Genomic DNA, 13,533 nt, shown 5'->3' with positions numbered 1-13,533 from the left:
ATTTAGGGTTTAGGGATTAGGATTTAGGGTTTAGGATTTAGTGTTTTGCTGACGACGTTAAAAATATATTTTTTTTGTAACTACTACTATTTTTATTTTTTTTATCTTTTTATTTTTAAAATATAATATAATTTGACAATATTTTGTTTACTCTTTTAAAAGATATCAAATATAAAATAACACAATCCTATTGGTTGGTGAACGTCTCTAGGTGAACCCAAGAATAGGTCTCTCTTAGATACTCCATCCGTTTCATTTTAATTATCGTTCTAGGTTTATGCATACAGATTAATAAAACATATGATTTTGTATATTTCTAAAATAAAATCACAATTACCAATACACCTAACCATATTTAAACCAATAGAAAAATAAAGTAGATAATCTTCTTAATAAATTTTGCATTGAAACACTAAAACGACACTTATTATGAGACAAAATTTTTTCGCTACAACGACATTTACATCAAAACGGAGGGAGTATTCATTATTTAGCAGAAATATTATTCTCTTTCGATCCAAAAAAGCAGAAATATTATTTTCTGTGTTTCACAAAGAGTGACACTTCGACATTTTTTACACATATTAAAAAACTGATTAAAATGCATTTATGTTTTCATTAATGTCATTTATTTAACCAATAACATTTTAGATAAATAAATTTATTCATAAAATCAATGCATTTTACAATTAACATTGAGTTAAAAATAAATATAAATCGAATTAAAATTATAGAATGATAGTTTTATGTAACACAAAAAATTCTGAAGTGACACTTAATACGAAACAAATAAAATATAATCTATGATGGGATTGAGAACTATTGAACATCAAGACATCACATCTAATCTCATATGCCACGTGAACTATTCCATAAAGAATGTCATTAAGTTTATATAAAATATAATTAATCAATCTTAGAAGTTTAGTTGAAAAATCAAACAAAAATAACTTTAGGTTTAGAGTAATTTCGTGTTTTTACATTTATTCTTTAGATATTTTTTAATAAATATTATATATTCATTTCATCCCAAAACGAACATCGGAAAGCTACAACTTCTAGTGTACTGGAAAACGGTGTAACCTAGGTTACAAGTGAAAAATCCAAAAAAAAACTACAACACAAATCAAAAGCATAGAAGATATAAGTCATAGGAAAGAAAGCATAGAGGAAACTGAAGCTTCCTACTCCGGTTGGACACAATGTTCATCAGATCTTCGGGCTTCACTAGCTCAGGTTGTCCAATCCCAAACCGTTCTGTCACCATCAACCAGAGATCACACACTGGAGGATCCCGCAGACATAAGATGCTGACATCGATGGAAGACGTCTTTTAACTTTAACCGTCGTTTACTGAGAAAAATATTCTTCGTTTCACAAGTTTGAAGCTTCACATATCTAAATCCCTACGAGCACATGAGCGAGGATTCCAGACCGACGAGAAACAAGTTACCAGAAACCGCTATCCTGGAAAACAGATCCGCCAACACCAAAACCCTCACGACAAACAGAGATCGATCTGAGCTCTGATGATTAACTAGCAGAAGTCGGTGGTCTCACTATCGTCCTCAGAACAGCGAGCACACACAGAATAACCGACGAGCCACTAGAGCAAACAGATCTTATAGTGGTCTATCGTGAATAGACCCGTCCGGTTAGCCACATGGAGAGAGATACCGCCATGACTCTTTAGAAAGTTAGTTAATCCGTCAAGTAGAGCATATTCCGAGTGAGGGTGACCCTAGCAACTCCAATAGAGGCACCGTATGTCGTTGAATCTCCACCCACAGTGACTACAAGATTATTGATTAGAGTAAATTAAGAGAGGGACGTGTGTTATTCAAACGCCACTCAAAAGCTTTTTTAAAAATTAGATGATTAAATTTAAGGTTTAACATTAGAACCGAGATTAGAGTTGAAATTTAGAATTTAGAGTAATTTTGTTTTTAATGTTATTTTAAGGTCCAATAAATATTATTTTTAATTTGTTTTTTCTTATGACTATGTGATATCATTGTGATAAAATGCAGATTACTAATATCAGTAGGACTTGTCCATATCAACCGAAATGTTGCACCGACTCGGTTCGGTTCAGTTCACGGGTGCTATTAAACATCGTGTAGTTGTCAAAACATGAAAACGTCACAAAGTTCTTCCATGGAAAACCAAAAGGTTCAGAAATACAGAATCACCTCTTCCCTCTCTAGGGCACGAAAGCGCGGGAAGCCAAAACAAAAATCTCAGTGATCCACCGATCATGCCGCACTGCAGGCAGATCCGTCTACTCCCTTGTGCTTTTGCGAATTAGGGTTCATCTCGCTCGAATCGAATTAGAAAAAAAGGAGAAATGGTCTGGAATTACCCAGAAATTTCCAAGGAAGATTTCACGAAGCTACTGAAAGGGTTTGTAGATTTGCTCATCCTCGCATCTGGGTTTCAATCTTCTGGCGTTCCCGCTCACTGGGACGCCGAGAATTGCAGGAAAGCTCTTCAATGGGGTCTCTTCTTCGAAAACGTTGGTTTCACTCTTAACTCTCCCTCTCAAAATCATCGCTTTCGTTTTGTTTATGGGAGAAAGGAATCCTTTTTTTTTGTTGTAGATGTTAAGAAGCATTAATAGTTCAGAGAGATTTGGGGAAACTGTTAGTGAGGTTGAGGAAGCTATATCAGAGATGAAATCGAACCCCTTGTTCCCAAAGGTTGCTGCTTTGGTTTTGGCTCATCTTTGATCATTGTTGAAGTGACAGGTGGGTTCTGACTTGCAGGGTATGGAGAATCTGTCGTCAGATACTCTCTCAAAGGGAAGAGAGTTTGTCCTAGAGCATTTGATGAATAACTCAACGTTGAAGGATACGCAACTCCAAGTTGTTCTGGTAGCAGCTGTGGAGTCCGGTGAGGGCATTATAGACGTAATTGATGGGAAGCTCAGTGAGAGGCAAGCTGTTGTGTCACGTGTATCAGAGCTTGAGACTGGTTTGAAGATCCTTTCCAAACAAGACAAGGACACAACTTTGTTGGGGTATGTACGGTTTTGAAGCCTTAGATATAGCATTTACTATTGTGGTCTTTGATGCCATTCTTTTTTTTCTTAGTGGAGTACAACAGCCTATTGAGCTTGTAACATGGAACAAATGGCAATCAAAAGGTTTGTCTTATTTTCTGAGTAAGAGAACTTTGAGATTGGTATCGGGAGCCAGCTTGATATTTTCTGCACCGAGAGCTCAGTGGGCAGAGGTGTTGAGAAGGCTGCACGTTTCAGCTGAGAACAAAGAGGATATATTCGTGGAAAAGATTGTAAGTCGAACTCAGTATATACCCATTTGGTTTCTTTTGTGTACTCTCAAGTTGAACTCTTGTGGTGGTATTGCTGAAGAGCAGGAGCTACTGTTACTAGGATGCGTAACAAGCAGATGGACTCATTTAATCGAAGGTATCATGTCAGTTTCTTACAAAACTGTCACCGTGTCAGAACAATACGAGGAGTTGTGTAAGCTACTTCTTCAAAAATCTAAAGGTTTAAAACAGAATGAGATCGCTTTGACTTCAAAGGTATTTTTTATGAACTACAACCATTTATTGACCTTTTTGCTATATGTAAACTAGGTTTTCTAACTTTCTTGGTTTCATCTTGAATAGGTTGAAGAGATTCTTGAGTATCTAACAGATATATTAAAGAATCGTTCTCATCACCTCTGGAAATTGCCTTCTGCCCTTACCGCAGCTGCAATTCCACCATGGTACAATTCATCATTGTGACATTAAATATAATCATAAGTCATTTACTATAATAAGTGAATGATGGTGTGTCACAGGTCACCACTTTTTGCTCTGTATTTTGGCGGAATGGAGAAACAGTTGAAACTAGACCTCTCAGCAACCAGGTTAAGTTTCTCTCCAAACATCAGTTTCGCATAAGTAAACAGAAGCTAGAAACCAAAATATATATACCTATCTCCTTGTCTTCTGCAGATGTTGTAGCTGCGATAAAGATCTAAAGGAGCATAAGGACTGTAAGTTACAGACAACTACATAGTAACTTAACCTTTCGTTTTACCTGTCCAGATCATTTTATCAACAACTATGCCTTAAATTATATAAACTTCCTGCGGGATTTTTTATGCAATGACATTGATAGTATTGTGTTTACATGTTCTAGGTGAGCTCGCGGAAAGAGTCTGGTGCTTGTACGTATTCCATATTCTCTGCAGATGCCACCAAACAATTTAATGGGTCTTAAACCATACAAGAAGATCAGTTCATCATGATCATATTGATGCAGATATTTTTTGTGCCTTAGCTTGTAGATGAAAACAAAAAAAAAGTTTGATATGTATGCTTTCAATTTCAGTCACCATCTATTCAGTAAATGGATAAGTAACAGGAATGAATCGTTTTTTTTTCTGTAATTGAAGATATTTCCTTTGCTTTTATTTTTGGTTGTTATGAAAATTGAATTCTCTATGCTGTTGTTATCCATCGTTGTCTTTTGGCCACGTTTCTTTACTTTTACGTCAGGTTAACAAGAAAGCACTTAACGCGTGGGGTCGCCTTTTAAGTTTTAGGTATAATCTTTCGTCTTTTTTTTTGGGGTATATTCTTTGTTTCTTTCTTTTGTATCGAATTAGGGTCAGTATCTATCCTACAAATCGTCATCGTTTATGCTTTTGGACGGTGTATACTAATCCAGTTGAAGTTTTTTTTTTTAAACAGGCAAATCTCACTTTAACCGAATCTTTCCAGCAGTTTCAGACAGAACTGAAAACGAGTTCGCGTCAGATTGTATACTTTTTGATATAAAGGGTTTTTCAAAAGTGGAAAGTATTCATTCGTTGAGATTTTTCTGCGTCACCGTTGTCCGTTGGTATACAAAAGGTGGGTAATTTGATTTTCCACCCAAAAGTTTGACGGGTGATTATGACCCACATATTAGGCTTTGTGATGTGGAGCTGACACTAACCAAAATAATCAAACACATCTATTAACACAAACACTAAATATATAATTATAAAGTTCAAAATATAATACTACCAAAAAAGACAGATTTATAGCATAGTTTGTATTATGTAGTCGTCAGTCATGCTATCTTTCAGATCATAAGTATATTCAAGAAGAAAAATCAGATTCAAACTTAGTAATGTTAGTGTATGAGTAAATTTAAATGTGTAGATGACAAACGTAGACTACAAATAAAATAAACATTTACAAGAAGAATGGAGAAAATAATGAATAAATGATTAGGCAAAACTATACTCGTATAACATGCGTAAAACAAGTAAAAAATGAAGAAATAGATTTTAGGCAAAGTGAGCCATGCGCTCGACCCTTTCACACTTGCAGTCACCGAAGTTCAAACCATCTTCTGAGGAGTGGACAAGTGCTAACTTGACAAATGAAAACTACTGTCTCAGCGTTTTTTTTTTTTTGCTATTGATATATGTCCATGTTCTTTTTTCTATGATAAATACTTTTAAATAGCACCAAAAATGTTATTCATAAAAGAGTAAAATGTAAATAAATTTGTATATTTTATTTTATGGTTTAGTGATTAAAGTTTAGGGTTTAATATTTAGATGGTGAGGTTAGGATTTATGATTAAGGTAATTTAGTGTTTTTATTGATTAATACATGCTATTTTGAGGATTTTCTTTTCCAATATTATTTTTGTGACAAGAATTCAAGATGTGTTATTTTGAGAGATTTGGCCCATTTTATATAGCTAATGATTCACATCACTTTGTTGGTTCTTTGGAACAATTTGTGAAATGGCTAAGTTTGCAAAAGAAATTAAGTGCATGACATTGATTTTGACATAATTAGAAAAGTAACAATTATGTTTTCATTGATCCGGTTTGAACTTTCTCTCGTATAAGTAGCAGTTGGAGGAGAGATGTATAGATGACGTAGATAAAGTGAGGTATGACTAATATTTACAGCAAACTGTTTACATCTGAGGGAATATAATGGCTGCATATAGTTTATATTTTTGGGTTTGGAAGTTTACATGTGTGTTATTCCATTTTGACGAAGTAGTATAGGACACCAACCTAACATCTAACCCCTATAGATTAGACCCTCACACATCAGTTGAATAGTATACCCAACCCTTAATTATTAAAGCTAAACCCTAATCAGTAAAATATAAACTCGAATATAATTTATAAATGTTTTTCCTATATTTTTTAAATGTATCAGCTATATTTTAGACCATAAATATTAAATCTTATACATCCGCCTAAATTCTACAACCCAAGACAAATTTCTAATTACTAAATTGTCCAGAAACAACTAGGATTGCACATTTTCTTTGTTTGAAAGGTTGCGCGTGTTCTATTTCATATCGTTGAAATAGTATAGGACTTCAACCTAGCTTCTAACCCCTACATAGTAAACCCTTCCACGACCACTAAATACTACACCCAAACCACTAACTAGTAAATCTAAACCTTGATCAGTAAACTATAAACCCAGATATAACCTATAACTGTTGAAATAGTATAGGACCTCAAACTAACCTCTAACTCTTACATAGTAAATCCTCGCACAACCACTAAATACTACACCCAAACCCCTAATCAGCAAATCTAAACATTAATCAGTAAATTATAAACCCAGATATAACTTATGAATATTATTTCATTTGACATCATATTGTATTCTATGTTATTTGATGGTATAATACATTTTATTCCATTTACGTTTAACTATATTATTTTCCTTTAAATATCATATACACACTGAAATATAAATCATATACATACCGATACAAAACTCATATCAATGTAACATGGAATAACAACCAACACATAAAATTTGTAAACTATAGTTGCGAACAAGATTAATTTTTTTTTCAAGTATCAAATAAAATATAACATCATAAATAGTACATTATATATTAATAAACATCGCAAAGAAGAGAACTGTCGAATTTGAAAGGAAGACAGTCTATTTCATTTCATAAAATAGTATAAGAATACATCTTTTGTTTATCTCCTTCTTTTTCGCTACCCGCAATTCTACAATCATGTATTCAAGTATTTTTCCTCAACTTTGTTTTCGTCTTCGCGGTATCTAATCTCACATGCAATAGAAAATGGATGCACGGAGCCGCAATGCCATCGTCGCAACTTTAGTTTTCAGAGTCGGCAAATTCTTGGACTCTCTTCTTCGACAAATTCCTCACAATTGGCATGCTCATCCAAAATCCGTCGCGGAGATGTACTTGAACGCTTTGTAATCACATAAGAAAAAAAAAGAAATTGTTACGCTTCCTCTGTTATTACATGTTACAAATTTAATACATTAAAAGGTTTGTGACAGACAAATAGTCACATCCACCTATTCTAATAAATAATATCTAATATATATTTAATTTTGTTTTGCAGGTTGTTCCGGTTGATTAAAAAGGTAAAACTGCATTATTACACATTATACAACATATATGAGTGAAAATGAGGGAAAATGGACAGTAAATTAATTATAATTTTGTTGTGCTACTAGATGCAATTTCTCTTGTTTAAATTATTGTTTTTTTTTTCTTTGTTATAAGGCTCGACGATGTTTTGCCTATAGATGATTTCGTTTATCCACTAAAACTATTAAAGTGGCAATGGAGTCATATCGAATTATTTTTACAATATTAACTTTTTCATGTTGATAGTCGACAAAAAAGTGGATACATGGTGGTGAATGATGCACTTTGGAGTTTGGACTATTCTTTGACCATACACGTTTAGTACACGAATTTTACATCCACACATTGCAGACCCCACAACATTTCTTTCTATCAGACTTGTCTCTTTAAATATTTCTCATTCTTTGCTTCTTCTTCTTCACATCTAACCTTTTCTCACTCTCACAAATCAAACACACAGAGTAAAGTAACTGTGAAGCTAATGGACAAACAGAGTTTGAAGAGACTTCAGTTTCGGACATGGGGAAAGCGGATAGGAAGCTCAACCACGGCTTCAGTAACGCTAGGAAACACAGAGGAAAAAACTACGATAGTGGCGTATGCGTTCTCATGTTGTGGGAAACCTCCTCGCGTTCTCGTGAAGCAGTTTGTTTTGAGGTTGAAATCGCGTTGGAGATTGTGGCGGAAGAGTAATAATAATAACAATATTCAGTATAGCTATGATCTCCGGAGCTATCATCTGAACTTCGACGACGGTTGGTCTCGTCGATGGTGATTTCAAACACATAAATTTTAGTGAATATAAGGAGCCTTTATTTTTCATAATTGTGTACATACTTAGAGTAATTGATCTGGAAACTATGTTCTGATAATATATTTGTGTTTTCTTGCCTGAAAATTGTAATATGCTTTGTAATTTGTATAGTTGTTGATCCAAATCCTTTTTAATGTGATCCAAGTACATGTCAAATATGGAAACAGGTCGATAAATAAGCTAACACTTCGAAGATTAGAGAAAGTTAAATACAAAACCAGTGATCTCCCCTAACTACGTTTTTATCAACTACATTATCATATTATCAAATCATATGTGCAAAGTACTAATATATTTGCATCTTTAGAATTTACTAATTGTTGAGAGAGATAATCTTTACTCTGCTTCTCAAACTAAAAGCTGAGAATTTTTGTTGTTGTGTTTGTTTCACAAATATAGATGTTTACAAATTTCTATGTAACTTTAAATACGTTTCTTGATGCGCCTTACTAGTTGGAGAAAATAGAATGTGGATTTTGTGTTAAAAAAAAAAAAGAATGTGGATATTATTTTACAGAGAGCTAGAGGTTATACTTGGTATCACAATTAGTTTCTTTGAAATGTATGAAACTCGTAAAACATCCAAATTCAAGAGAAAGAGGGTATCCGAATAGTGACTGCGGTTTGAGCTGTGCGGGATAAGCGGTTCAACTGCGGTGCGCTTTTAACAGTTATAAAAATGTATAGATATATAGTATATGTAGAGATTTTTGTTACTGTTAACTGCGGGGCGGGAGAGGACGATGGTCACCATTCGAAACCTTAATACTATTGGTGTGATTTTATGTTTGTTTAACAGCAGTTTTTAATTGATTATAGCCGATAGAGCTGGTCTATATTCTTTAATTTTATGTTTTGTTGATGATTTTCTAAATCACAAATGACATACTAATTGGAAGATGTGGTAATGGGCGCTTAAGATCTTCTAAAGATTGAATAGTGGGAATATGATAAATTTCTTCTAGAAAATTAAAGTTTATTGCAGATGGTAATCTTGAGATCAAAGTGGAAATCATCATTGTCATTTGATTATTTATGAAGTAATCAAAACAGATACCTAACAAATGTCCCCACTATGTTTATAAACATTAGTTATCACTCAAGACACAACCCCCAAGTTCGATAGAGAATCAAAAACCTCAGAATAATCGTCTGAGTTTAGTTTTTCAATTTACAGTTCACATACTTGCATTTCCCAATTTGAATTCGATTATAATACAATACCAACACTAGTACAATTACAAACCACTTATCATCTCAACCTTTATTTGCAAAATATGAAACGAAATTATTATTATTTCCAAATAGTTCGAACAGGAATGATCGTTTCTAAGAACACCAGTTTAGTTATAAGATAAGCTAGACAGAGAATATGCATCTATTTCCAAATAATTCTAGCATCGAAACCGAAGTGTTCAATAAAACATAACGACGCAATCACGTCCATACGCTTATATAAAACTTAAAAGTAACATGAAGAAGACCACCATCCATGTCTAAGCAGTCCATTAGAGGGTTAATCCATTCAAAGAAATAATATAAGAATCCAAATCCAACAAAACCACAACAGTAACTAGTAAAACAGACAAAACACCAAGAACCCTCAGTTCATAGGGTTTTACTAGACTCCCCTTTGCATAGGTTGGGCCGGAGCTCCGAGGAGGCTAGCCTGTTGAAGATCTATCTCGTTGAGCTGAGCTTCACGATCCATCTCGATGATCAACGGAACAACGAGGATGAGAAACGTCGTACCAGCGATCCACGCCGCTTTTCCGGTGCTCCACAGCAATTTCTTCGATACTCCGACGGCATCTCCGGCGGCGCGTCTTCCATGAGATACGATGTCGGAGTTGGAGATCCTCCCCAAGATGGTCGAGTCTTCGTCCCTAGATTTCCCGGCTCCACCGATTCTCTTCGCCATCATCCACTGATTTTGAGTTTTCTTTTTCTTTTTTCTTTTTGCGGAAAGAAGGCGGAGAGAGCGAGCGACAAGGGTTTCGCTTTTGTTCAACTTGAAATCTTTTATTGGATCATAAATCCCAATAAATTATCTATTTCGGCCCATTTAATTATAATTCATATGGCCCAAACCTTCCATTAATTATGGATAGCTCATATCTAGCCTTGCTGCATTTATATAGATTTACTAAGTGTCTTCCTAAAATATTTTTAAACAGATAAATATAAATTATATTTCAAAATAAAATTTTATTAATACTGTAAATTTTTTTTTCCGTATCAATATTTTAACATAAATTTGATTTAATTAAACATAAAAATTATATTTAAGAAAATGCATATATATATTTGAAATTATAACTTTAAATAGATTTTCTATCTATTTATTTTAATTAAATATATTAAATAAATTTATAAAAAGTTGCACAATTACAAAAAATTAAAATTAAACAATATTTATAAAATTTGAAGATATATAAGAAAATAATGATTTTACGATTAAATTTTTTATAATTTTCTAAAAAAATTGTATACATTTTTAAAAATTTTAGTAGTAAAATTGTATAATTTAAAAATATATAATTAAATTATATTTCGAAATTTATAATGCCATATTTGAATATATTTATTTTAATGATTATTTATGAGTTATTCTCATATTCTAAAAAAATTCCAAAAATATAAATTGACATTAAATGTAATATATGAGTTATTACTATATTTTAAAAAGTTTACCAAAAATATAAATTAACATTAAATGCAATTGTCCATGTCATATTAAGCTATAAGACATGTCATCAATTACATTAGTCATGTTATATTTGTTTTGTGAAATTGATTGTAAAAAGGACATGTAGCAAAATCACTTCGCAAATATAGTTTAGGGGATTGTTTTTAACTTAATTCTTTTAAAAATATTTATCAGAATCTATTTTTTTTTTTTTTGACAACAAGACATTCACAGACTCATACTGACTCTGTAAACCAAATCGGTAACTCCGCATCCATGTGAACGACGAAAGACGGTTGTTTCCTAGCACTGTGTGCTACGCTATCCGCCCGTTGATTTTCCGTCCGAGGTACATGAACGATTTCTGAGTTGTGGAAACTTCTTTGTAAAAACTTGATATCAGAATCTATTTTATTAAAACTAAATTACAAAACAGAATTTGTCTATTTTTAAATGATTCTTACTGATTTTCATTCCATTTTTAATTAATTATATCTTTTACATTCTATTTTTTACTCTTTTTAACTATTTCATTAATTATCTGTACTATAATATTTTGAACATCATTTATTTACATATTAACCATAATAATTTGACATGTCCGAATGAAATTGCTCTATTTGTGACAAGAATTCAAAATTGTTAACAAAAAGTTTTTTTTTGTTTGTTTACAAAATCAGTTAGACATAGACATTCGGGTATCCGTTCAGGTACGAGTTTTTTCTTTTGGGTATCATTTTTGTTTTGTTTGAAATTAGGCTTTATTCGGATATTATAAATTTTGGGTGGGTTTCGAGTAGACTTCTCCCAAGTTTAGATAGATTCGGTTTTAATGTACCAAAACCTTAAAGTATCCAAAAACTAATATATCTGAAACAGGTTCAGATAGTTGTACCAAAAGTAACCATATTAACCGATTCGATTCGGGTACTTTAAAGGGAAAATTACATGTTTACCACTTCCATGATATCACTTTTCATTTTTACCACCACTAAGGAGACATTTTCAAAAATACCTTCTTCTTTAAGTGGCAAAAGACTCTAATGCCCTTGTTATTTATATATATTATAAATTATTATTTAAATAAAAATAAAAAAAAAATAAAGTAATTTTTTATGTTTTCGAATTATACTTTTTCAAACTCGAACTTTTTTATAAAATGTTTTTCTGAAATATTTTTTTTTCGAATTTTTTTATTTTTTTATGAAATTTCTTTTTGAAAAACGAAAATTATGTTTGAAACTATTTTTTAAAATTTTTTATATATTTTTAAGTATTTATTTATATATTTATTAGAATCCTAAATTTCACATTCCAAAAACTTTACCCCACCCCTCAACTCTAAACCCTAAGTCTAGCTTAGTTAACCCTAAGGGTATAATTGTCTTTTACCCTTCATTAAAAGTGAGGGTAAAAGTGGTTAGTGTAAACATGAAAAGTGGTACTATGAATGTGCTATTTGTGGCAATTTACCTACTTTAAATCCCATATTTTGTTCAAACGGGTACTTTAAATCCAAAATAACCTTAAAATAACCAAATAAATAATAATATTACCCTATTTTATTTGGGTTTGATTATGATATATAAAAACTTAAAAATAATCAAATACTCAAACAACAAATTATATGATGAAACTTATAAAATATATAATACTAATTACCAAAAACAAAATATTGATTTATAAAAATGTAAAAATTAATGCGGTGTGTGCTGGTCAATCTCTAATAACATGTTATTCATTAAGTGATTCCTAAATACTAATTGACATCTACAGTTATTCAACCATACAGATTTATTTATGGATTTGACTTCACTTTGAATGATTGAAAATTTAGAAAAATATATGATACCAATACATAGACATAAATCTGAAGAAAACATATGATTTTCAGTTAACATTTAAAATACATTTAGTAGATCTGGAAATCACCAAACTTTATAGAGATTTGTAAATATCATCATCCTAATAAGTTTCAACTAATATTCATCATGTACAAAGATCTCTTTGGTTTGTCTCTCTTATTAACATATGCGTTCTTCTAGCAAGTGAAATTAAATTAAAATACATTAATTTTTAATTTAATTATTTTAAGTGAAAAAAATATATTTTATATAATATAGTGATTGATGCATTAAATTGCATTAAATAAATGTTCAGGTAAAAAACAGTAGAGATACTAGTTGTGATGTTTGAAAATATTGCACTTGAATGTACACCTGATATGTAAACTATATAAAGGAAGAAGCGGTTAACCAAGCTCACTTGTTGATTTGAATTAGATTTAGCTCAAATGGGTGATGATAAGACGGTGAAGATGTTCAATGCTAGTATTGTATGATAAAAAAAAAAAAAAATAACCATATTGATTGGAAAAATTTGTGATTCCAATGATAAAAGTAAGTAAGTTTTTATTCACGCTTTAAAGAGAAGAATTATTTTGATAAAATTTAAATTTAATGAAAAATATATAAATTTTAAATTTTGTTTATATTTGTGAACTGGATTTGTTTTAGTAATAAAAGCATTAAGTTTGTCATAATAAATAAATAAACAATAACTAAACATGAAAGTGAAAAAAAAAATCTAAAATAAATAACACATAAGCAAAACATAAGT

At 31.6% G+C, this 13,533-nt stretch overlaps 3 protein-coding genes across 7 annotated transcripts; 2 read left to right on the top strand and 1 right to left on the bottom strand.

Annotated features, from left to right (window-relative positions):
• Positions 1–112: 112 nt before the first annotated feature.
• LOC103839210 lies at positions 113–4,472 on the top strand. Of its 5 annotated transcripts, none has more exons than XM_033279930.1 (10): positions 113–2,247; positions 2,297–2,515; positions 2,601–2,699; positions 2,748–3,019; positions 3,093–3,294; positions 3,379–3,549; positions 3,637–3,737; positions 3,813–3,881; positions 3,970–4,010; positions 4,157–4,472. In XM_033279930.1, exons 2-10 carry the CDS (start codon positions 2,348–2,350, stop codon positions 4,225–4,227), a joined length of 1,194 nt encoding a protein of 397 aa, XP_033135821.1. In that variant the 5' UTR covers positions 113–2,247; positions 2,297–2,347; the 3' UTR covers positions 4,228–4,472. The 5 variants fall into 5 exon arrangements, with proteins under 5 accessions (XP_033135821.1, XP_009113956.1, XP_033135820.1 ...); XM_009115708.3 differs by having other exon boundaries at positions 115–1,764; positions 2,031–2,515; XM_033279929.1 differs by having other exon boundaries at positions 115–2,515.
• A 3,350-nt stretch (positions 4,473–7,822) lies between these two features.
• On the top strand, positions 7,823–8,381 carry LOC103839212. The gene has a single exon (XM_009115710.3). The coding sequence runs from the start codon at positions 7,893–7,895 to the stop codon at positions 8,184–8,186; it is 294 nt and encodes a 97-aa protein (XP_009113958.1). The 5' UTR covers positions 7,823–7,892; the 3' UTR covers positions 8,187–8,381.
• Positions 8,382–9,606: 1,225 nt separating this feature from the next.
• On the bottom strand, positions 9,607–10,234 carry LOC103839213 (mitochondrial import receptor subunit TOM9-2). Its single transcript, XM_009115711.3, has one exon. It carries the CDS (start codon positions 10,147–10,149, stop codon positions 9,847–9,849), a length of 303 nt encoding a protein of 100 aa, XP_009113959.1. The 5' UTR covers positions 10,150–10,234; the 3' UTR covers positions 9,607–9,846.
• Positions 10,235–13,533: the final 3,299 nt, after the last annotated feature.

This window comes from Brassica rapa, chromosome A09 (genome assembly GCF_000309985.2).
Source record: "Brassica rapa cultivar Chiifu-401-42 chromosome A09, CAAS_Brap_v3.01, whole genome shotgun sequence".
Lineage (NCBI taxonomy): Eukaryota > Viridiplantae > Streptophyta > Magnoliopsida > Brassicales > Brassicaceae > Brassica > Brassica rapa.
This window is presented reverse-complemented; position numbering and strand designations above follow the sequence as displayed.